The following is a 23,887-nucleotide window of genomic DNA, read 5'->3' as shown; positions in this document are numbered from 1 at the left end:
TAGAGGGATATGTTCCCTGGAAGGGTAGGGGGTTTTAGTTCAGACGGGCAGCATGGTCGGTGTAGTCTTGGAGGGCCGAAGGGCCTATTCCTGTGGTGTAATTTTCTTTGTTCTGTTTGTTCTTTGTTCTGAATGGGCATTGGCGATGGAGCAATGCAGGTACACGCAGGGCTATAACCCATCAACAGTTTAACAACAATGACCTGAGAGAGAACTGATGGGTTTCCAGTGGGATTAAACACATGAAAATCTTCAAGCCGGGACCTTTGAATGATTTCCATTCATAAGTTTTCATTGTTGGGACGACCACCTCGATGGGTCATGCCTGGTGTAACTAGTGCTACCTGGATAAATACTGGCGGAATGTGGATACTGATCTGTGATAACTGACCCAACGAAAACAGAAACAGGAAAAAAATCAACAAATGAATATGTGAGCCAGGAAATTAGGATTGGCTATATTTGCTGATAAACATTTTTAAAAATAAGTTTTTATTCCACATGAGCAAGGAGAATGCACTGAGGGGAATCTTTCTGCTAGACTTACCTTCCCTTTGAGAATTATTCTATCTATTTTAATTAATTAATACCCAGCAAGAGCGAAACATAGGGCGGCACGGTGGCACAGTGGTTAGCACGGTGGTACAGTGGTTAGCACTGCTGCCTCACAGCGGTTAGCACTGCTGCCTCACAGCACCGGGGACCCGGGTTCGATTCCCGGATTTGGTCACTGTCTGTGTGGAGTTTGTACGTTCTCCCCGTTTCTGCGTGGGTTTCTTCCGGGTGCTCCTGTTTCCTCCCACAATCCGAAAGACATGCTAGTTAGATGCTAAATTCTCCCTCAGTGTACCCGAACAGGCACCGGAGTGTGGCGGCTTGGGGATTTTCATAGTAACTCCATTGCAGTGTTAATGTAAGCCTACTCCTGACACTAATAAATAAACTTTCAATACACATAACAGTTCACTTCCTTCCTAAAATTACATCATAGATTTTTCCGGTCCTTCGGATTTGCACGTCCTTAAATCCAGCTGACTCCAGAAGTTTGACATACTCCGAGGACATGCGCTCTTTTCCCTCCGTCTGCACCAGCATATTCAGAGAGTACAACTGGGTGGTGATGGGTCCTCTTCTGTCCTCGTTCAGCAGTGCTTCAACCAGCAGCACTCCACTGCCTAATTAAAAGTGACACAGACCACGTGAATTCACTTTTTTTTACTCTTTCCTTCCCATTCAATTGGCAATTGCTCCCCTGTGAATTCCAACTCCCCGCCCCGGATTTTCGGACCAGAATGGAGTAACATTTGCTGCAGGAGCAGGGGACCCGGTGTATCTGGATCCCGGCCTAGGGTTCCAACAAGTTCAAGCAGACTTCTTACTCTCAAGAAGTTACGGCAGAACTGCACTGGGTTTTGGTAGAAGCAACAAACATGTGCAAGGTCATTCTTTCATGGGGTGTGGGCGTCGCTGGCATGACCAGCACTTGTTGCCCATCCCTAATTGCCCCTTGAACTGAATGGCATGAGAGGCCATTTCAGAGGGTGGTTAAGAGTCAACCACATTGCTGTGGCTCTGGACCCACATGTAGGCCAGACCAGGTAAGGACAACCAGTTTCTTTCCCTCAAGGACATTAGTGAACGAGATGGCTTTTTGCAACGATCGATGATAGTTGTCATCATTGGTGAGACTCGCTTTATATTCCAGATTTAATAGTTGAATTCAATGGTGGGATTTGAACCTGTGTCACCAGAGCATGGTCTGGGTTTCTAGCCCAGTAACATTCCCACTATACCATCATCTCCCCTTCCTGCAGAGTATCAACTGTACCCATTAATATTCCACATTGTTGGCATTGACTCACCAGGTTTGCAAGCTTTGTAAACTCTAGTAAGTAGCTCCAGGGACCTATCCTCAGTCCAGTCATGAATAATTCTAGCCAAAATGTAGAGGTCAGCATCGGGTATAGGGTCTTTGAAGAAGTCACCTGTATTTGAAGAGAGGGTGATGTTAGGACAATAATGTACTATGATAGGTGCCATTGAATGAAGAGTCTCGAGTTGTTAAAATAGTTTCCCCTCCCTTCTTGAGGGCACTGGCACTTAGCAATCCCTAATTGACCTTGAGAAGATGGTGGACCTTCTTGTATACAACTAAGTAGCTTGCTAGGCCATTTCAGAGGACAGTTAGGAACCAAACAGATTGCAGTGATTCTGGACGCAGGAAAGATGGATAAGAATGGCAGCTTCCCTTTCTATTGGACATTAGTGAACCGGATGGATTTATATAGCAATCCTGCAGTTTAATGGTTGTTATTAATGATGTTAGCTTTTTATTGGCGATATGTGCATGCAGCTTCCAAGCTCTGGGGCGTTGTGCCTGGGGGTACCCCAAGGAGGCGCTGTGGGAATTCCCACCATTCGAGGTGTCCAGGTACAGGTTGTACGGTAATTCGCCAAGAAGTTCAAAATTCAGTTGGCCAATTGCTTTGCATCTGAAAGTATGGGTAACTTTGTAGTGACCCACACCCAGTCACCTGCAGAGATTTTTCTGTGCTGTATACCTCTATGCCTCTATAACCCACACCACCTCTGCATTACCTAAATTCCATTATTTTATGCAACAGATTTAAGGTTTGGTGGCTTAACTTTTGCTGAAATTGAATATTCTAAGGAAAGACTCCCAATAAGAGAGTCCCAATGCACAGCGGTACGGTGGCACAGTGGTTAGCACTGCGGCCTCACAGTGCCAGGGACCTGGTTTCGATTCCCGGGTTGGGTTACTGTCTGGGTGGAGTTTGCACATTCTCCCCGTGTCTGCGTGGGTTTCCTCCGGGTGCTCCGGTTTCTTCCAATAGTCCAAAGATGTGCGGGTTAGATTGATTGGCCATGCTAAATTGCCCCTTAGTGTCAGAGGAAAATCAGGGTAAATATGTGGGGTTACGGGTATAGGGCCTGGGTGGGATTATGGTCTGTGCAGGCTCAATGGGCTGAATGGCCTCCTTCTGCACTGTAGGGATTCAATGATTCTATGAAGAACATAGGAGAAAGAGAAGGCCATTCAGCCCTATACACCTGCTCTGCCATTCAATATCATGGCTGACCTGATAGGATTCAACTCCAATTTGCTGTCTGCCTCCCATAGCCCTTGAATTCCTTGTCTGTCAAAAATCTGTCTAACTTTGCCTTGAATAAATTCAATGAGCCAGCCTCATTCTGGAGAAAAGAATCCCACAGACAATCCTTTCAGAGCAAAGAAAAAGTTCCTCATCTCCATCTTAAATCGTAGACCTCTAATTCTAAAACTGAGCTCCCTGGTTCTAGTAGAAACATCCTTCTGGCACTTAGAAAACTGAACAGTGCGACTAACAAAACTGAACAATGTTTAGCTGGGTAGAACGTAGCGTTGCCTGTACATGGGCAACTTGAGATTGCCTTAATCAATTTGTCCCTAATTCCCAAAATAGCAATATGGGACATGAATGCGGTAGTTTGAGACACAACATCTGGTAAGTGTAGCGTTTTAGAGGGGGAACAAATAACTTTGGAGATTCCCAAAGCTCTCACCACCGGTGTTTCTTTTTCTCATCCCATGTCTGGGTCGGTTGCAGACTAAATGATCGAGGCTGATGGACACAGTCAGTCAACAACTCATAGAATAGAATCCCTACAGTGCACAAGAAGGCAATTCAGCCCATCGAGTCTGCGCCGACCATTATCCTATCCAGGCCCTATTCCCATAACCCCACATATTTACTCTGCTAATCCCCTGACACGATTTAGCATGGCCAATCAACCGAACCCGCACGTCATTGGACTGTGGGAGGAAACTGGGAGCACCCGGAGGAAACCCACGCAGACACAAGGAGAACGTGCAAACTCCACTCAGGCAGTGATCCAAGCCGGGAATCGAACCCGGGTCCCTGGCGCTGTGAGGCAGCAGTGCTAACCACTGTGCCACCGTGCCGCCCATTATCTTTGTATCACAAGCTGACTAGGATGGTGGAAGGCGAAGCAGGTGGACAGTGGTCACTTTGCCATCTAGCAATTCCCATGGTTCTACCTGCCTTCATGAAATGCAATCCGATTTTCATCTGGGGACACAAAGTGTTTTCCTGCCATTTCCAAGACTTTGGGAAGATCGTAGACCGTTACCCTGGACTGCGGATATGCGGAGATACATTCCTTGGCTATGGCGCCAGTACAACCTTCAAAACAAAAGAAACCTTTTAAAATTTAAATTGGTGACATTGCTGTGGTGTTTGTCCCCTTTGTGGGGAGATGTACCGAGAAGACCCTCCCACAAATGGGAAACCCACCATGTCCCTCCTAAGTTATTTTACACGTCGATAATAATTATGTTACTCAGTTCCCAATGACTAGTACATTAAACGCACATGGGTTGATCTGCCGAGGGAGTCACGTGACCTGGGTAACCAACCAGGGACCAGGCTGGGGGATCACCCTTGCAAGTGAGGGGTTTTGTATCAGTTCGATCCTGGAAGCTGACTGGCTTATAGTTATAGTTATATCCATTATAGTTATATCTAAATAAACATTGCAGTTGTATTTACCTAGCTGGTGAACAGAAATCATTGTAATTGCAAAGATTAAGGACCATGGAATAGAACCATAGAATCCCTACAGTGCAGAAGGAGGCCATTCAGCCCATCTAGTCTGCACTGGACCTCCGAAAGTGCATATCACCCAGGCCCACACCCCCGCCCTATCCCCGCAACTCAGCACATTTCTTTTTAATCATTTCATTAGGCTGCTGGGTGAGGTAATTATGTGAATAAAAGTTATGCAAAGATCAGGAACGATAGCTTATAATAGTAACCAGATACTAAAAAATAACTAAAAGGCTGATGATGTAAAAATCCTCACCAGTAGGCCCGTAGACTTCAGGCCCAGGCCCAGGCCCGCTAATGAGAGTCAAATTCTGATTTAAATGTTGAAATAACGTTACAAATCTTGGCCCCGGAGAGGGGTGGGGGCCGTGGCGCCCAGTGGGAAGCCCGCTAAGCGGCCTCCACTGATGCCTCCCGGCTTGTTGTGCTGCGGAAACAGCGCAGCGGGCTGAGAGAATCACCCTCAAAGGGCCGTTCACGCCCCGTTGCCACTGCACGCGAGGGTGGAGAGTTTGGCGCTCAGCCAAATCTCCGTCCACTGCAGCGGGACCGGAAAATCCCATTGGCGCGAAGGGCAGGAAAATTCCAGTCAAACATTTTGAGACGGGTATAGACAGGCAGTCACGGGTCACTTACCACCAAGGTCAAAGATGTTAGTAAAAGTTGAAAGGTCAAAGGCAGTTACCACATCCTTTCCACAGATATTCCAAATCGAATTCATCAGCTGCATGAACTTCAACATCTCTTCCTCAGACCTATGATATCACAGCATTTAAATGTTGAAGTGGGGATATTAGTGTTAAAATGTGCAACTCAGTCATACTCTATTCTTTTGCCATTATTTTAACAGTGATTGTTCACCCAAAACCTCAGTTAAAATAACAGGTCAAGGAAATTGCCTTTAAATAGAAACATAGAAATAACATAGAAACATAGAAACCCTACAGTGCAGAAGGAGGCCATTCGGCCCATCGAGTCTGCACCGACCACAACCCCACCCAGGCCCTACCCCCACATATTTACCCGCTAACTACACATCTCAGGGACAATTTTTTTTAACCTGGCCAATCAACCTAACCCGCACATCTTTGGACTGTGGGAGGAAACCGGAGTACCCGGAGGAAACCCACGCAGACACGAGGAGAATGTGCAAACTCCACAAATAGGGTAAAGTAAAATTCCCACAGGACAATTTCATCATGACGTTGTCTTGCCAAGCCACACAAGTAAATGAGTGAAGGTGGTCTCGTTTAGGCAGTAATAGTGACTACAAGGCAGCAGCCTAATCATAGAATCATAGAATCTACAGTGCAGAAGGAGGCCACTCGGCCCATCGAGTCTGCACCAGCAACAATCCCATCCAGGTCCTATCCCCGCCACCCTACGTATTTACCCTGCTAATCCCCCTGACATTCAGGGCCAATCAACCTAACCTGCACATCTTTGGACCATGGGAGGAAACTGGAGCACCCGGAGGAAACCCACGCACACACGGGGAGAATGTGCAAACTTCACACAGACAGTGACCCAAGGCCGGATTTGAACCTGGGTCCCTGGCGCTGTGAAGCAGCAGTGCTAACCACCGTGCCACCCAGGGTAAGATAGTTTTCCAAGTTTTTGCAAACTTTAACCAATTGAGGGGCTAAGATGCTCCATCTCTTAACTTAATGACCAAGGAAAAGAGGAACATTGGAGCATGAGTAGTCCTTTCGCCCCATCGATCCTCCTCTGCCATTCAAACAGATCATGTCTGATCATCTACCTTTGCAGTTTTTTCACCACTGTCTCCATATCCCTTGATGTCATTAGTGTCCAGAAATCTATCGTCCTCTGTTTTGAACATGCACAGTGATTGAGCTTCCTCTGGGGTAGAGAATTCCAAAGATTCATCACCCTCTGAATGATGAAATTCCTCCTCAGCTCAGTCATAAATTCATAGAATCCCTACAGTGCAGAAGGAGGCCATTCGGCCCATCGAGTCTGCACTGACAACAATCCCAGCCAGGCCCTATTCCCATAACTCCACATATTTGCCCCGCTAATCCCTCTAACCTATGCATCCTGGGACACTAAGGGGCAATTTAGCATGGCCAATTCACCTAACCCGCACATCTTTGGACTGTGGGAGGAAACCGGAGCACCCGGAGGAAACCCACACAGACACAGGGAGAATGTGCAGACTCTGCACAGACAGTGACCCAAGCCGGGAATTGAACCCAGGTCCCTGGCGCTGTGAGGCAGCAGTGCTAACCACTGTGCCACCGTGCCACCAGAGATGCTAACATGAAAGGACCCATGCCGAAATGTACTTTTCAGGACAGAACTTTCTTAATAGGTGATTTGAGAATCAACAGTGGCTTCCATAGCTTTCGAAGGTTCTAATCTGACAATAAGAGGGTGGGAAGAACCAGTGGAAACAGGGGTTAAAATGAATAAATAAATAAATAATGGTGAACTGTGAATAAAGGAGATTAAAGAGCATAAGAACTAGGAGCAGGAGTAGGCAGGTCAGCCCCTTGAGCCTGCTCCGCCATTCAATATGATCATAGCTGATCTCATCTCAGCCTCAACTCCATTTTCCTGCCCGTTCTCCATAACCCTTCAAGCCATCACTAATTAAAAATCTGTCTACCTCCTCTTTAAATTTACTCGATGTCCCGACATCCACTGGACTCTGGGGTAGTAAATTCCAAAGATTCACAACCCTTTGAGAGAAGCAGTTTCTTCTCATCTCTGCTTTAAATGTGCCAACCCTTATCCTAAAACTATGACCTCTTGTTCTAGATTGCCCCACAAGAGGAAACATCCTCTCCACTTCTACTTTGTCAACCCCCTTATCATCTTGTACAGCTCAATTAGATCTCCTCTCATTCTCCTAAACCAGTGGTTCCCAAACTTTTTTCACTGGGCCGCACTTTCGGAATAAAAATTTGCTCGCGCCACACCAAATTTTCTATTGATAAGAAATACATTCAAAAACAAATAAAAAACAACTCCTAGCAGTGCTTGATGCATAACATAGAACACAACTACTTTATAATATGATCATGGGACATCCAGAAAGTATAAAACAATCACTTTGGAAAAATATCTAATCCATGTTTAAATGTTTCTTTGATTGTCCTTGAATCTTCCCGCCACGCTTGCCATCCTCTCTTGCCGCACCAGTGTGGCGCGCCGCACCCTTTGGGAACCACTGCTCTAAACTCTAGAATCCAGGTCTAACTGCACAAACTCTCTTTGTAAGACAAACCCCTCATCTCTGGAATCAATCTAGTGAATCTCCTCTGAACTGCCTCTAATGCCATTACATCCTTCCTCCAATAAGGGGACCAAAGCTGTACACAGTACTCCAGGTGCGGCCTCACCAATGCCTTGTATGGTTGCAGCAACATTTTCTTATTTTTCTATCCTATTCCTGTAGCTATAAATGTCAAAATTCAATTTGTTTTCCTTATTATCTGCTGTACCTGTTGCCAGTTTTCTGCGACTCATGCACAAGGACACCCAGAGCCCTCTGCGCTGAAGCATTCTGAAGTCTCTCTCCATTTAGATAATAAGTTGCCTTTCCATTTTTCCAAACAAAATGGATAACCTCACATTTATCCACACAAAAATCCATCGGTCACATTCTGACCCACTCACCTAAGCTATTTATATGCAATTTTAAATTTCTAATGTCCTCATTGCAACTTACTATCCCATCTAGTTTAGTGTCAACTGCAAATTTGGTTATGGTACCTACTATCTCTGTATCCAAGTCATTGACCAGAATCTGAACTGGACTAGCGAGATAAATACTGTGGTTACAAAAGCAGACAGAGGTTGGGAATTCCACAGCAAGTAATTTATCTCCTAACTCACCAATGTTCGTCCACCATCTACAAGGCACAAGTCAGGAGTTTGATGGAAGACTCTCCAATTGCTTGGAGGGTTGCTGCTCCAACAACACTCAAGAAATCCGACACCATCCAGGACAAAGCAGCCCCGCTTGATTGCCACCTTAAGCATTAGTTACTCCACCACCAGCACACAGTGGCAGCAATGTGTACCATATACAAGATGCAACAGAACAAATCACCAAGACTAATTTGATAGCTCCTCCCAAACCCATAACCATTACCATTTAGAATGTCAAGAGCAGCAGAAACTTGGGAACTTCACCAACTGGAGGTTTCTCTCCAAGCCACTCACCATCCTGACTTGGAAATATATCGCTGTTCCTTCACTGTTGATGGGTCAAGATCCTGGAAGTCCCTCCCTAACAGCACTGTGGATGTACCTACACCTCAGGGACTGCTGCGATTCAAGAAGGCGGTTCGCCACCACCTTCTCAATGTGGCCTTGTTAATTACATTCACATCCAACAATGAAAAGCAAAACGTGACTCCTGACTCACAGCAATGTGGCTGATTCCTAACTGCCCGTTGAAATGGCCTAACCAGCCACTCAGTTCCATCAAAACTGCTACAAAGGACTCCCACATTTCACAAAGTTCCGACATTCCTCCTAAGGGCAATATGTGTTGGCCTTGCCAGTGATGCCAACATCCTGTGGATGATGAAATTATATATGCTAAAATATTTTCTGCCGACATCTTTGGAGGAGTGTAGGGATGGTGTTGTGAAATGATTCACCAGTTTTTTACACCAGGACAGAATATTGGCACTCATTCTGACTCTCAGTTTCATGGGATTGGTCCCTGAGATGAGAGGATCCCATAATGTAAAACTGATTGAATTGTCTCCATGTTCACTAGCGATTAGATGAATGAGGGGTGACCTCCGAGAATACGTTGCAGAAAGAAGCCATGGTTCGCCCCTCACCTGTCCAGCCACCGGGGAACCTGTTGGAGAGGGGGGGTAGAGGGCCACTTTTGGCAGGAATGCTAATCCTGCAAGTGGGGAAGACTGGAAACTGCCGCCCCCCAGGTCTTCAATGTGTTTGAGGTGTGGCATAGTGGTCTTGTCACTAGACTAGTAATCCAGAGACCCAGGGCAAGATCTGGGGACCCGGGTTCAAATCCCACCACGACAAATGGGCAAATTTGAATTGAATAACATTCTGAAATTAACAAAAAAGCCTACTGATGACCAGGAAACGATTGTCGATTGTTGTAAAAACCATCTGGTTCACTGATGTCCTTTAGGGAAGAAAATCTGCCGTCCTTACCTGGGGTGGCCTACACGTGACTCCAGGCCCGCAGCAACGTGGTTGACTCTCAAATATTAGGGATGGGCCGTAAATACTGGCCCAGCCAGCGATGCCCACATCCCGTGAATGAATTTTTAAAAATCAGAAAATGACTTTAATGTCTTGGTGAGTGCAATAATACATGTCTGCCACAAAAGTGACCTGCAATTAATTCATGGAAAATTCTAGGCCCTGAACACATCAAAGAATTGTACGCAGTGGGCGAAAGGTAAAGCAAAGTCATTTTCGCGTTATGATGAAAGAAAATTGTCTTCTTCTTTTTGCCCATTTAAATTCTGGTTGCCAAGGAGTTTAAAGAACAGGGCAGAGAACAGTAAGAACTTACCTATAGAGGGAATCGAAGAGCTCCTTGGAGGAAATGCCAAATGCCCTCTGATATTGATTTTTCCCTTCCCTGAAGCAGAATATTAAAAGACAAATTATATTGCAGAAATGCAAAATATGAGATCAATCCTTCATATGGATTTTCGTGCACAGAAAGCTATTACGTTCGCTGCGTGGAACCCAGCTTTCATCTCACTTTATTTTTTTCCAGACACGAAATAACAGATACTTCCTACACAGAAAGCAACCATTTGGCCCATCACGTCAGTGCCCGCCCTTTGAAAGAGATATCCAAGCAGTGGGAGGTTTGTTTCCGTTGGAAGCTGAAACACAGGGGGGGCACAGTCTCAGGGTGAAGGGGCCGATCGTTTAAAGTTTCTATATTTTAGTGTCACAAGCAGGCTTACATTAACACTGCAATGAAGTTACTGTGAAAATCCCCTAGTCGCCACACTCCGGCGCCTGTTCGGGCACACTGAGGGAGAATTTAGCATGGCCGATGCACCCTAACCAGCACAGTCTTTCTGACTGTGGGAGGAAACCGGAGCACCCAGAGGAAATCCACACAGACACGGGGAGAACTTGCAAACTCCACGCAGACAGTGACCCCAAGCCAGGAATCGAGCCCGGGTCCCTGGCAGCAGTGTTAGAATGTAACCAGTGACAACTTTGTATTGGATTTAATGCAACCAATGGGAACAAGATGTAATAGTTAGCTGACCAACTGATTCACTATAAATAAGGAACTATGTAGAATTGTGGGGAGCTTGAAGTGGCCCTGGATGAGGCCCCAAGTTTGGAGTAATGATGTTTCTTTACTAAACCTTTTCTTTGATTTATGAGTAGGAGTAAGTTTTGTTGTATTTTCATTAGCTGCATTTTGAAGAGTTCCTTCTGAAGGATCAGCAGTGCTAACCACTGTGCCACCGCGCCACCCAGGATGGAGATGAGGAGAAACTAATTCATTTGAGGATTGTGAATCTTTGGAATCCTCAACCACTCCATCACTGAATACATCTCAGGTTGGGACAGACAGAGTTTTGGTCCCTCAGGAAATTAAAGGATGTGGGCAGTGGGCAGGAAAGTAGAGTTGAAGCCGAAGATCAGCTATGATTGTATTGAATGGTGGAGTAGCTCGATGGGCCGAGTGGTCTACTCTTGCTCCTATTACCTGTGTTCTTATGTTCTTATGTCATTACTCTACTCTGAAGGATAGTCAAGGCTGAGATGGACAGATTTTTAATCAGTAAGGGAATCAAGAGTCAGAATAGAATAAAAGAATAGAATCCCTACAGTACAGAAGGAGGCCATTTGGCCCAATGAGCCTGCACCGACAGCAATCCCACCCAGACCCTTTCCCCATTACCGCACATATTTACCCCACTAATCCCCCTGACACTAAGGGGCAATTTAGCACGGCCAATCAATCTAACCTGCACATCTTTGGAGTGTGGGAGGGAACCGGAGCACCCGGGGGAAACCCACGCAGACACGGGGAGAAAGTTCAAACTCCACACTGACAATTACCCGAGGCTGGAATTGAATATAGAACATAGAACAGTACAGCACAGAACAGGCCCTTCGGCCCACGATGTTGTGCCGAGCTTTATCTGAAACCAAGATCAAGCTATCCCACTCCCTATCATCCTGGTGTGCTCCATGTGCCTATCCAATAACCGCTTAAATGTTTCTAAAGTGTCTGACTCCACTATCACTGCAGGCAGTCCATTCCACACCCCAACCACTCTCTGCATAAAGAACCTACCTCTGATATCCTTCCTGTATCTCCCACCACGAACCCTATAGTTATGCCCCCTTGTAATAGCTCCATCCACCCGAGGAAATAGTCTTTGAACGTTCACTCTATCTATCCCCTTCATCATTTTATACACCTCTATTAAGTCTCCCCTCAGCCTCCTCCGCTCCAGAGAGAACAGCCCTAGCTCCCTCAACCTTTCCTCATACGACCTACCCTCCAAACCAGGCAGCATCCTGGTAAATCTCCTCTGCACTCCTTCCAGCGCTTCCACATCCTTCTTATAGTGAGGTGACCAGAACTGCACACAATATTCCAAATGTGGTCTCACCAAGGTCCTGTACAGTTGCAGCATAACCTCACGGCTCTTAAACTCCAACCCCCTGTTAATAAAAGCTAACACACTATAGGCCTTCTTCACAGCTCTATCCACTTGACTGGCAACCTTTAGAGATCTGTGGATATGGACCCCAAGATCTCTCTGTTCCTCCACAGTCTTCAGAACCCTACCTTTGACCCTGTAATCCACATTTAAATTTGTCCTACCAAAATGAATCACCTCACATTTATCAGGGTTAAACTCCATTTGCCATTTTTCAGCCCAGCTTTGCATCCTATCTATGTCTCTTTGCAGCCTACAACAGCCCTCCACCTCATCCACTACTCCACCAATCTTGGTGTCATCAGCAAATTTACTGATCCACCCTTCAGCCCCCTCCTCTAAGTCATTAATAAAAATCACAAAGAGCAGAGGACCAAGCACTGATCCCTGCGGCACACCGCTAGCAACCTGCCTCCAATCCGAAAATTTTCCATCCACCACCACCCTCTGTCTTCGGTCAGACAGCCAGTTACCTATCCAATCGGCCAACTTTCCCTCTATCCCACACCTCCTCACTTTCATCATAAGCCGACCATGGGGGACCTTATCAAACGCCTTACTAAAATCCATGTATATGACATCAACTGCCCTACCTTCATCAACACACTTAGTTACCTCCTCAAAAAATTCTATCAAATTTGTGAGGCACGACTTGCCCTTCACGAATCCGTGCTGACTATCTCGGATTAATCCGCATCTTTCTAAATGGTCGTAAATCCCATCCCTAAGGACCCTTTCCATCAATTTACCAACCACCGAAGTAAGACTCACCGGTCTATAATTACCAGGGTCATTTCTATTCCCTTTCTTAAACAGAGGAACAACATTCGCCATTCTCCAGTCCTCTGGCACCATCCCCGTGGACAGCGAGGACCCAAAGATCAACGCCAAAGGCTCTGCAATCTCATCCCTTGCCTCCCAAAGAATCCTAGGATACATTTCATCAGGCCCAGGGGACTTATCGACCTTCAGTTTATTCAAAACTGCCAAGACATCCTCCCTCCGAACATCTATTTCCTCCAGCCTATTAGCCTGTAACACCTTCTCTTCCTCAAAAACATGGCCCCTCTCCTTGGTGAACACTGAAGAAAAGTATTCATTCATCACCTCGCCTATCTCTACTGACTCCATACACAAGTTCCCACTACTGTCCTTGACCGGCCCTAACCTCACCCTGGTCATTCTTTTATTCCTCACATAAGAGTAAAAAGCCTTGGGGTTTTCCTTGATCCGACCCGCCAAGGACTTCTCATGTCCCCTCCTAGCTCTCCTAAGCCCCTTTTTCAGCTCATTCCTTGCTAACTTGTAACCCTCAATCAAGCCATCTGAACCTTGTTTCCTCATCCCTACATAAGCTTCCCTCTTCCTTTTCACAAGACATTCCACCTCTTTTGTGAACCATGGTTCCCTCACTCGGCCATTTCCTCCCTGCCTGACAGGAACATACCTATCAAGGACATCCAGTATTTGTTCCTTGAAAAAATTCCACTTTTCATTAGTTCCTTTCTCTGACAGTTTCTGTTCCCAACTTATGCCCCCTAATTCTTGCCTAATCGCATCATAATTACCCCTCCCCCAATTGTAAACCTTGCCCTGCCGTACGGCCCTATCCCTCTCCATTGCAATAACAAAAGACACCGAATTGTGGTCACTATCTCCAAAGTGCTCTCCCACAACCAAATCTAACACTTGGCCCGGTTCATTTCCCAGTACCAAATCCAATGTGGCCTCACCTCTTGTCGGCCTATCCACATATTGTGTCAGGAAACCCTCCCGCACACACTGCACAAAAACTGCCCCATCCAAACTATTTGACCTACAAAGGTTCCAATCAATATTTGGAAAGTTAAAGTCCCCCATGACAACTACCCTGTGACCCCCACACATATCCATAATCTGCTTAGCAATTTCTTCCTCCACATCTCTATTACTATTTGGGGGCCTATAGTAAACTCCTAGCAACGTGACCGCTCCTTTCCTATTTCTAACTTCAGCCCATATTACCTCAGTGTGCAGATCCCCCACGAAGTGCCTTTCCGCAGCCGTTAAACTATCCTTGATTAACAATGCCACTCCTCCACCTCTTTTACCAGCTTCCCTACACTTAGTGAAACATCTATACCCCGGAACGTCCAACAACCATTCCTGTCCTTGTTCTACCCACGTCTCCGTAATGGCCACAACATCGTAGTCCCAAGTACCAATCCACGCCCCAAGTTCATCTACCTTGTTCCGGATGCTCCTTGCATTGAAGTAGACACACTTCAACCCACCTTCCTGTCTACCAGTACCCACCCTTGACCCTGATACCTTCCCCAATACCTCACCACCCTCACTGACTTCTGGACTACAACTCCCTTTCCCACTCCCCTGACAAATTAGTTTAAACCCCCCTGAAGAGCCGTAACAAATTTCCCTCCGAGGATATTGGTGCCCCTCTGGTTCAGGTGCACCCCGTCCTGTTTGTACAGGTCCCACCTTCCCCAGAACGTGTTCCAATTATCCACGTATCTGAAACCCTCCCTCCTACACCATCCCTGCAACCACATATTTAACTGCACTCTCTCCCTGTTCCTCAACTCGCTATCACGTGGTACCGGCAACGTACCAGAGATGACCACATGTTTCGTCTTGGCTCTCAGCTTCCAGCCCAGCTCCAGAAATTCCTGCTTTAAATCCCCGTCCCTTCTCTTACCTATGTCATTGGTACCAATGTGCACCACGACTTGTGACTGTTTCCCCTCCCCCTTCAGAATCTGGAAAACACGGTCTGAGACATCACGGACCTTGGCATCCGGTAGGCAACATACCATCCGTGAGTCTCTTTTGCTGCCACAGAACCTCCTATCTATCCCTCTAACTAACGAGTCCCCAATAACTATCGCCCTCCCGCTCTCCCCCTTTCCCTCCCGAGCCACAGAGACGGACACAGTGCTGGAGATCCTCTCACTGCGGCTCCCCACTGGTATGTCATCCCCCTCAACCGTATCGAAAGCGGAATACTTGTTGCTAAGGGGAACGACCACCGGGGATCCCTGCACGGACTGCTTCCTCCCAGCCCCTCTCACCGTCACCCATCTGTTTTCAATCCTCGGAGTAACTGTATTCCTAAAGCTTGTGTCTATGGCCATCTCTGCGTCCCTGATGATCCTAAGTTCCTCCAACTCCAGCTCCAGTTCCCTAACACGGTTTTGGAGGAGCTGCAGATGGGTGCACTTCCCACAGGTGTAATCAGTAGGGACACTGTCGTCGTCCCTCACCTCAAACATAGTGCAAGAGGAACATTGCACTGCCTGCACACCCATCCCCTCTAGATACCTTGCCAGTACCAGGTAGAAAGTGCAAAAATGAATTCAACTCACCCCTGCTCGCCCTTTCTGCCTAAGCCCTGTGAGCCAAAGTCTTATAGCTCACACTCTGCTTCCCACACACTCCACTGCCCGCTCCCGACGCTGCCCGCTGTATACTGCAGCCTACCTTTTATACTTCACGCGCTTAAAAAACCCTTCCCAGACTCCTTTGCTGCCCACTTCTAGTTTTCACTTTAAACTTGAAAAACTGCTGTTAAAGTAAAGGCCAAAAAAATACACACACTAGCTGACTAATTAAATAAATAAACAATTCAATTAATCCAATTAATCTCTTACCAGCACTGCTGCTTTCAAACACCCCTCTCAGTTTGCTCCAGTGGATCAATGAAGGTCCCTGGCGCTGTGAGGCAGCAGTGCTGACCACTGTGCCACCGTGCTGCCCAATTAAGGATAAGGCGGGAAAGTGGATTTGAAGGTTATCGTATCAGATCAGTCATGATCTCATTGAATGACGGAGCAGACTCGATGGACCAAATGGCTGACCTCTGCTCCTATGCTGCATGGCCCTTACCTGCTCTGCACCTTTTGGCCCTTTCAAGCAAATATCCAAAGTCCTTTCGACAGTGACTATTGAATCTGCTTCGACCTCCCTTTCAGGCAGTGTGCATGGAGGGAGGGGTGGGTGAGGACAGAGCAAAGGCTCACGATGGCAGGCAGATGGGAAGGGGGGTGAATGAAGAAGAGGAACAATGAAACACAGAGGAAAAGCAAACAAGGGGTGAAAGGGATAACACATTGTTTACTGGAAGGGGATGCACAAAGACTCCAGATGCGGCACGGTGGCACAGTGGTTAGCACTGCTGCTGCACAGCGCCAGGGACCCGGGTTCAATTCCCGGCTTGGGTCACTGTCTGTGTGGAGTTTGCACATTCTCCCCGTGTCTGCGTGGGTTTCATCCGGGTGCTCTGGTTCCCTCCCACAGTCCGAAAGACGTGCTGGTTAGGTGGATTGCTAAAATCTCCCTCAGTGTACCCAAACAGGCGCCAGAGAGTGGCAATCAGGGGATTTTCACAGTAACTTAATTGCAATGTTAATGTAAGTCTACTTGGGACATTAATAAGTAAGAAGGGGTGGGTAGAGGTCAAGGGGGGGGGGCATGGGTGCCTCACAGGCGATGGGCTGGGGTGGAGGAGGTGGGGGGGGGGGAGGGTTTTGGGGGTGGGAGGGGGGGGGGGGAGGGTTGGAGGGGGGCTGGCAGTGGTGGCTGAATCGAGGAACAGACTTCTTCCCGAGGCTGTTTGCCTCTTCCTTCTGGGTTGCTGGCATCTTGCACCATCTGCTGAAGACAGGTGGGTTGGAGAGAGTGATCTGAGTGCGCGAGAGTGGAATTTAAATATGGCGCCCATGACCTTTGAACCCGTCAGCCAAGGTTCAGGCAGACAAATCAGCTGCTGGCCTGCAAGGAGGGTACGAGGGGAACATGTGTAAAATCAATGAGGTTCCAAATGCAGAATCTGGCGTGGGATCCTGCCATTCTGATCATTGGGACAGGCACCTCGGGAGCCACCCACCACTGCACATAGCCTCATAATGGGGGAATCCCACCCAATATTTCAGGTCCATGGCCATTTCTGATGGAAAATCCCGGAGTTGAAATTTTGGGCCAGATCTTCTGGCCCTTCCCGCCAGCCGAGATCTTCTGGTCGACTGCCCACAGCGGGTTCCCCAGTGATGGGGCAAGCAAACCATGCAAAAGAACACAGACTTTGGCGGGACTGGTAGATTCCACTGGCAGCAGGCTGCCCAACCTGCTCAGTATTTCCAACCTTTTCGTAGTATAAGGGTCTGGCACATAAAGGGTTAATGTGGGACTGCACAATGTGCCACCCACATAGTAGTGTCGGAGACATCTGGACCCACACCCAGGGTCAGCCAAGTGTTAGACAGAACCATGTGTACCAGCAGGCATGCAGCAAATTCGCGGCATGGTGGCACAGTGGTTAGCGCTGTTGCCTCACAGCGCCAGGGACCCGGGTTTGAGTCCTGGCTTGGGTCACTGTCTGTGTGGAGTTTGCATGGATTTCCTCTGAGTGCTCCGTTTTCCTCCCATAGTCCAAAGACGTGCGGGTTAGGTGGATTGGCCATGCTAAATTGCCCCTTAATGTCGGGAGACTAACAGAGTAAATGCGCGGAGTTATGGGAATAGGGTCTGGGTAGGATTGTGGTCGGTACAGACTCGATGGCCCAAATGGCCTCCTTCTGCACTGTAGGGATTCTATGATAAACTCCTAGTCCAAACCCTTTACCATTTATTTTTAAATATTTCTAAGACTACTAAGAATTCTTCAACATCTACCGAACTGGGCCCAATATCCTATAAAGCAGTTGTTCTTCAATATACTCTGATTCTAATGCAGATATTACTTCATATTTATTCAAATTATGTCAAATTTACTGGGTGAAATATAAACCTTTTCTTTTTTTTCTCCAGGTGACTAAGTTTTCTGATTTCATTTCCCCTCTTAACACTTCTCCAGTGAGAAATTGGGTGGGTTACCCATAGCTAAGCTTCTGCCATTGTTTCTGCTGAGCCAGCCACAAAGGGGTGAAGGGGGGACATGAATTTCACTCCCTTACTGTTGGCAACTTAGCTGAGCTTCGGGACCTCACCTTCCTGCCAGTCCAAAGAATAAAGAACAACACAACACAGGAACAGGTCCTTCGGCCCACCAGGCCTGTGCCAATCTGTGGTTTCTCTCCCTCTGTTCACCTCCTGTTCATACATCTATCAAGATACACCTTGAACATTCCTAACGTGCCTGTTTCCACCACCTCCACTGGCAGTGCATTCCAGGCACCCACCATATCTTTGTACGAAAAATCTTCCCCGTCCTCTAAACTTACCACCTCTCACCTCAAACGTGTGCCCTCTTGTAGTCGGCATTTTCACTTTGGGGAAAAACCCTCTGACTATCAACCCTATCTATGTCTCTTAATATTGTAGACCTCTATCAGGTCACCCCCTCAGCCTCCATCTTTCCAGTGAAAACAATCCGAGTTTAAGGGGTATCTGGACAAATACATGAATAGGATGGGAATAGAGGGATATGGTCCCCGGAAGGGTAGGGGTTTTAGTTCAGTCAGGCAGCATGGTCGGTGCGGGCTTGGAGGGCCGAAGGGCCCATTCCTGTGCTGTAATTTTCTTTGTTCTTTGTTCTTTATCCAACCTCCCTTTATCCCTAAAATCATCCAGACCAAGCAACATCCTGGTAAACCTTCTTTGCATGCTATAAGACCATAAGACCATAAGATATTGGAGCAAAATTAGGCCATTCGGCCCATCAAGTCTGCTCCACCATTCAATCATGGCTGATATGATTCTCATCCCCAATCTCCTGCCTTCTCCCCATAACCTTTGACCCCCTTATTGATCAAGGTAAATTAATTTGAATATTTTACTCCTTGCTGCACCTGCGCGCTGACTTCCAGCAGCTGTTGCACGAGGACTCTAAGGTCTCACTGAGCATCCACCTCTCACAATTTAGACCCATTTAAATAATAATCTGCCCCTCCAACTAATCCCTCTCCAAAGCATCCACTTCCTTCTGGTAGTGTGGCAACCAGAACGCGATTGACAATCACAATACCCCAATGCAAATCCATCTTGTTTCAACTCACCTTATAAAAATGATCTAAAGTGTAACATAAAAGCGATCAGGGAATGAACGCAGAAGATTGATTGAAGTTTCTCTCACCTGATGGCATCAGTCAGGTAGGCAAAGCAATGGTAGATGGTCTGTGAATAGTATGCCACTGAATAGTAGAGCGTCCTTGGACTCTCCTTGGTCAGATACATTTGGGACAGATCTGTATTGCTGTACAAGGCTGTAAGTTGGAGAATTAATGATCATATTTATTCACAATCCACTCTCTGTGCAGTGTACAACTAAAAAGAAACTTCAATGTCTTTTTCAAGCAGAGATTTTTAGTTTCAGTCTCTTTCCTCCATTACAGTTTCTTTTTATTTATTCATTCATGGGATGTGGGCGTCACTGGCTGGGCCAGCACTTATTGCCCATCCCTGAGGGCATTTAAGAGCCAACCACATTGCTGTGGCTCTGGAATCACATGTAGGCCAGACCAGGTAAAGACGGCAGATTTCCTTCCCTAAAGGACATTAGTGAACCAGATGGGTTTTTCCGACAATTGTTTTATGGTCATCAGTAAATTCTTAATTCCATATATTTATTGAATTCAAATTTCACAACCTGCCATGGTGGGATTCTGCAATAACTCTGATTTGATTTGATTTATTATTGTCACATGTATTAACATACAGTGAAAAGTATTGTTTCTTGTGCGCTGTCCAGACAAAGGGGTGGCACGGTGGCACAGTGGTTAGCACTGCTGCCTCACAGCGCCAGGGTCCCAGGTTCAATTCCGGCCTCGGGTCACAATCTGTGTGGAGTTTGCACACTCTCCCCGTGTCTACATGGGTTTCCTCCGGGTGCTCCGGTTTCCTCCCACAGTCCAAAGATGTGCAGGTTAGGTTGATTGGCCATGATAAATTGACCCTAGTGTCAGGGGGATTAGCAGGTAAATGCTCGGGGTTGTGGGAATAGGGCCTGGGTGGGATTGTGGTCGGTGCAGACTCGATGGGCCGAATGGCCTCCTTCTGTACTGTAGGGATTCTATGATCTAAAGCATACCATTCACAGAGAAGAAAACAATAGAGTGCAGAATGTAATAAGTCCTCGGAGGCAGAAATCCCTCCATCAAAATCCCTTCATTTACAAGTCTGACAGCAGCATATAGAGTGCTTTCAGTTAGGAGTCTATACTCGGAGACCCAGAGGAACTGACACTCCTTGTTAAGTACAAAACAAGAGGCTCCCTGATTGGGGAGTTCATATCCTAATAGGCCCACCTCAATTGCCTGATTAAAGTCTTTACAGAGTCAAACACAGGTCCCCGGAACATTAGCTGAGTCTCTGGATTACCAGTCCAGTGACAAACCACTCCACCACCACCTCACTCTCTGGGTGGCACTCCATTCTGGCATCATTCAGTACTCCCCGGGTGAGGGACACCACTGATATGATCTGTGATGGAGATGCAGAGATGCTCATCTCCAGTACCAACATGACAAGATGAGGGGCAAGCAGAGAGGCTGGAGAGCCTGGTGGAGTAAAATCGAAAATTACTCACGTGTGGTCGTGGTCATGAAACGTTTCATGAGTTTGTGTCTGTGACATCTTCTTTCACTCAAATTACTGACTGTGCACAAAGTGAGATTTCCAAAGGTGAAAAATTAGATAGATTTCTTAAAATTCTTTGCTGGGATGTGGGTGTCACTGAGGGGGCCAACACTTGTTGCCCATCCCTGATTGCCCTAGAAATGATTGGTTTGCTAGGCCATTACAGAGGGCAGTTAAGAGTCATTGGATTAATGGGAAGGTGATGGCCTTGAGGTATTATCTCTAGACTATTAATCCAGAAATTCAGCTAGTGTTCTGGGGACCTGGGTTCAAATCCTGCCACGGCAGATCATAGAATCCTACACTGCAGAAAGAGGCCATTCAGTCCATCGAGTCTTCACCGACCACAAAACCAAGCCCCTATTCCTGTAACCTCATGCATTTACCCTAGCTAGTCCCCCTGACACTAAGGGGCAATTTATCATGGCCAATCCACCTAACCCGCACATCTTTGGACTGTGGGAGGAAACCGGAGCACCCGGAGGAAACCCACGCAGACACGGGGAGAATGTGCAAACTCCACACAGACAGGGACCCAAACCGGGAATCGAACTCACGTCCCTGGCGCTGTGAGACAGCAGTGCTAACCACTGTGCCACCGTGCCATCACAGATGGTGAAATTTGAATTTTAAAAAAACCTGGAACTAAGAATCTACTGATGACCATGAAACTATTGTTGTTGATTGTTGGAAAATCCCATTTGCTTCACTAATGCTCTTCAGGGAAGGAAATCTGCCGTCCTTACCTGGTCTGGCACACATGTGACTCCAGAGCCACAGCAATGTGAGTGATTCTCAACTGCCCTCGGGCAATTAGGAATGGGGAATTAATGCTGGCCAGTCAGCGACACCCTTGTCCCATGAATGGATAAAAAAAATGTAAACTATTCCAGGTAAGGGGGCAGATTTCCTTCCCTGAAGGGCATTTTACAGCAATCGATAGTTTCACGGTCACCATTACTGAGGTGAGCTTTCAATTCCAGATTTTATTGATCTTAAGTTGCGACAGCTGCTATGGTGGGATTTGAGACCAATTGAGCCTAAATTAGTTGTGAAGCGACACCTCCACTTTGCCACCGCATAGTTTGGAAGGTGAGTCGAGGGAATTTACCCTTTAATTAGTAAGTTAATTTTCTCTGTGCACTATTTTTAGCAGAGACATTAAAGTATAAAATCCTGCCTGTGTTATATTTAACACCATTGAGTCATCGAGTCATAGAGGTTTACAGCATGGAAACGGACCCTTTGGCCCAACTTGTCCATGCCGCCCTTTCTTTTTAACCACTAAGCTAATCCCAATTTCCCGCATTTGGCCAAACTCCCTCTACACACATCTTACCCATGTAACTGTCTAAATGCTTTTTAAAAGACAAAATTGTACCCGCCTCTGGCAGCTTGTTCGAGACACTCACCACCCTCTGTGTGAAAAAATTGCCCCTCTGGACCCTTTTGTATCTCTCCCCTCTCACCTTAAACCTATGCCCTCTAGTTTTAGGCTCCCCTACCTTTGGGAAAAGATATTGACTATCTAGCTGATCTATGCCCCTCATTATTTTATAGACCTCTATAAGATCACCCCTAAGTCTTCTGCGCTCCAGAGAAAAAAGTCCCAGTCTATCCAGCCTCTCGTTATAACTCAAACCATCAAGTCCCGGTAGCATCCTAGTAAATCTTTTCTGCACTCTTTCTAGTTTAATAATATCCTTTTTTAAATAGCGTGACCAGAACTGTACACAGTATTCCAAGTGTGGCCTTACCAATGTCTTGTACAACTTCAACAAGACGCCCCAACTCCTGTATTCAATGTTTTGACCAATGAAACTAAGCATGCCGAATGCCTTCTTTATCACTCTGTACACCTGAGACTCCACTTTCAATGAGCTATGAACATGTACCTCTGGATCTCTTTGTTCTATAACTCTCCCCAATGCCCTACCATTCACTGAGTAAGTCCTGCCCTGGTTCAATCTACCAAAATGCATCACATCACATTTATCTAAATTAAACTCCATCTGCCATTCGTCAGCCCACTGGCCCAATTGATCAAGATCCCGTTGCAATCCGAGATAACCCCCTTCACTGTCCACTATGCCACCAATCTTGGTGTCATCTGCGAACTTACTAACCATGCCTCCTAAATTCTCATCCAAATCATTAATATAAATGTCAAATAACAGTGGCCCCAGCACTGATCCCTGGGGCGCACAGCTGCTCACAGGCCTCCAGTTTGAAACACAATCCTCTACAACCACCCTCTGTCTTCTGTCAAGAAGCCAATTTTGTATCCATTTAGATACCTCACCCTGGATCCCGTGAGATTTAATCTTATGCAACAACCTACCATGCGGTACCTTGCCAAAGGCCTTACTAAAGTCCATGTAGACAACATCAACTGCACTGCCCTCTTCTTGGTTACCCCATCAAAAAACTCAATCAAAGTTGTGAGACTTGAGGCGAAGGCGATCAAAGGATATGGGAGGAAGGCGGGATCAGGCTATTGATTTGGATGATCAGCCGTGATCATAATGAATGGCAGAGCAGGCTTGAAGGGCCAAATGAACCCCTCCTGCTCCTATTTTCGATATTTCTATATAAATTAAAATCTTGTAAATTGCTCCCCACATCTCCCTCACCCCCACATCCGCTGTCAACCACCCAACTTCCACTCAAACATACTCTGAGGACGGAATTTCCCCGTCCCACAGGGAATTGGAGTGGGTGGGACACAGACCATGCAATAGACAGTTGACCTCTGGCGGGATTTTCTGGTCTTGGGGTGAGCGCGGCTGGAAAATCCCGCCCAAATTGCTTGGGTAATTAAAACATGTCTGGAGTTTGATTACCTTCACCTTGGTGTTCTTTGACTTCCAGGAGTTGAAGGCCGACACACGCAGCGAGGAGTCTGTCCATGCCGTCTGCGCTCGTGCCAAGTCTCTCTGCAATGGCATTGGAAGAGAGTGGACCTCCTTCCTCCAGTAGGAGATCGAATACTCCCAGCTCACAGGCAGCAAACAT

The 23,887-nt window shown here is 46.7% G+C and overlaps 1 protein-coding gene across 1 annotated transcript; it reads right to left on the bottom strand.

Moving 5' to 3' along the window:
• Window positions 1–465: 465 nt before the first annotated feature.
• On the bottom strand, window positions 466–23,887 carry asmt (acetylserotonin O-methyltransferase). The gene is made up of 7 exons (XM_078222491.1): window positions 23,716–23,887; window positions 19,371–19,500; window positions 10,168–10,236; window positions 5,265–5,383; window positions 4,065–4,205; window positions 1,863–1,985; window positions 466–1,175 (listed from the first exon to the last, which is right to left on the bottom strand). The coding sequence occupies exons 1-7, from the start codon at window positions 23,885–23,887 to the stop codon at window positions 964–966; spliced, it is 966 nt and encodes a 321-aa protein (XP_078078617.1). The 3' UTR covers window positions 466–963.

This window comes from Mustelus asterias, chromosome 10, assembly GCF_964213995.1.
Source record: "Mustelus asterias chromosome 10, sMusAst1.hap1.1, whole genome shotgun sequence".
In the NCBI taxonomy this organism is placed as follows: Eukaryota; Metazoa; Chordata; class Chondrichthyes; order Carcharhiniformes; family Triakidae; genus Mustelus; species Mustelus asterias.
Note: the sequence above shows the minus strand (reverse complement) of the source record. Positions and strands in the feature narration are given on the sequence as shown.

Excerpts from the sequence above, each read along its gene's own strand:
- asmt (XM_078222491.1), bottom strand. The coding sequence starts at position 23,887 with ATGTTTGCTGCCTGTGAGCTGGGAGTATTCGATCTCCTACTGGAGGAA. Across the intron at positions 5,384-10,167 it reads CTCTTCGATTCCCTCTATAG|GTCTGAGGAAGAGATGTTGA; the intron begins GTAAGTTCTTAC and ends GTGATATCATAG. Across the intron at positions 1,986-4,064 it reads TCGGATTGCATTTCATGAAG|GTGACTTCTTCAAAGACCCT; the intron begins GCAGGTAGAACC and ends CTTCAAATACAG.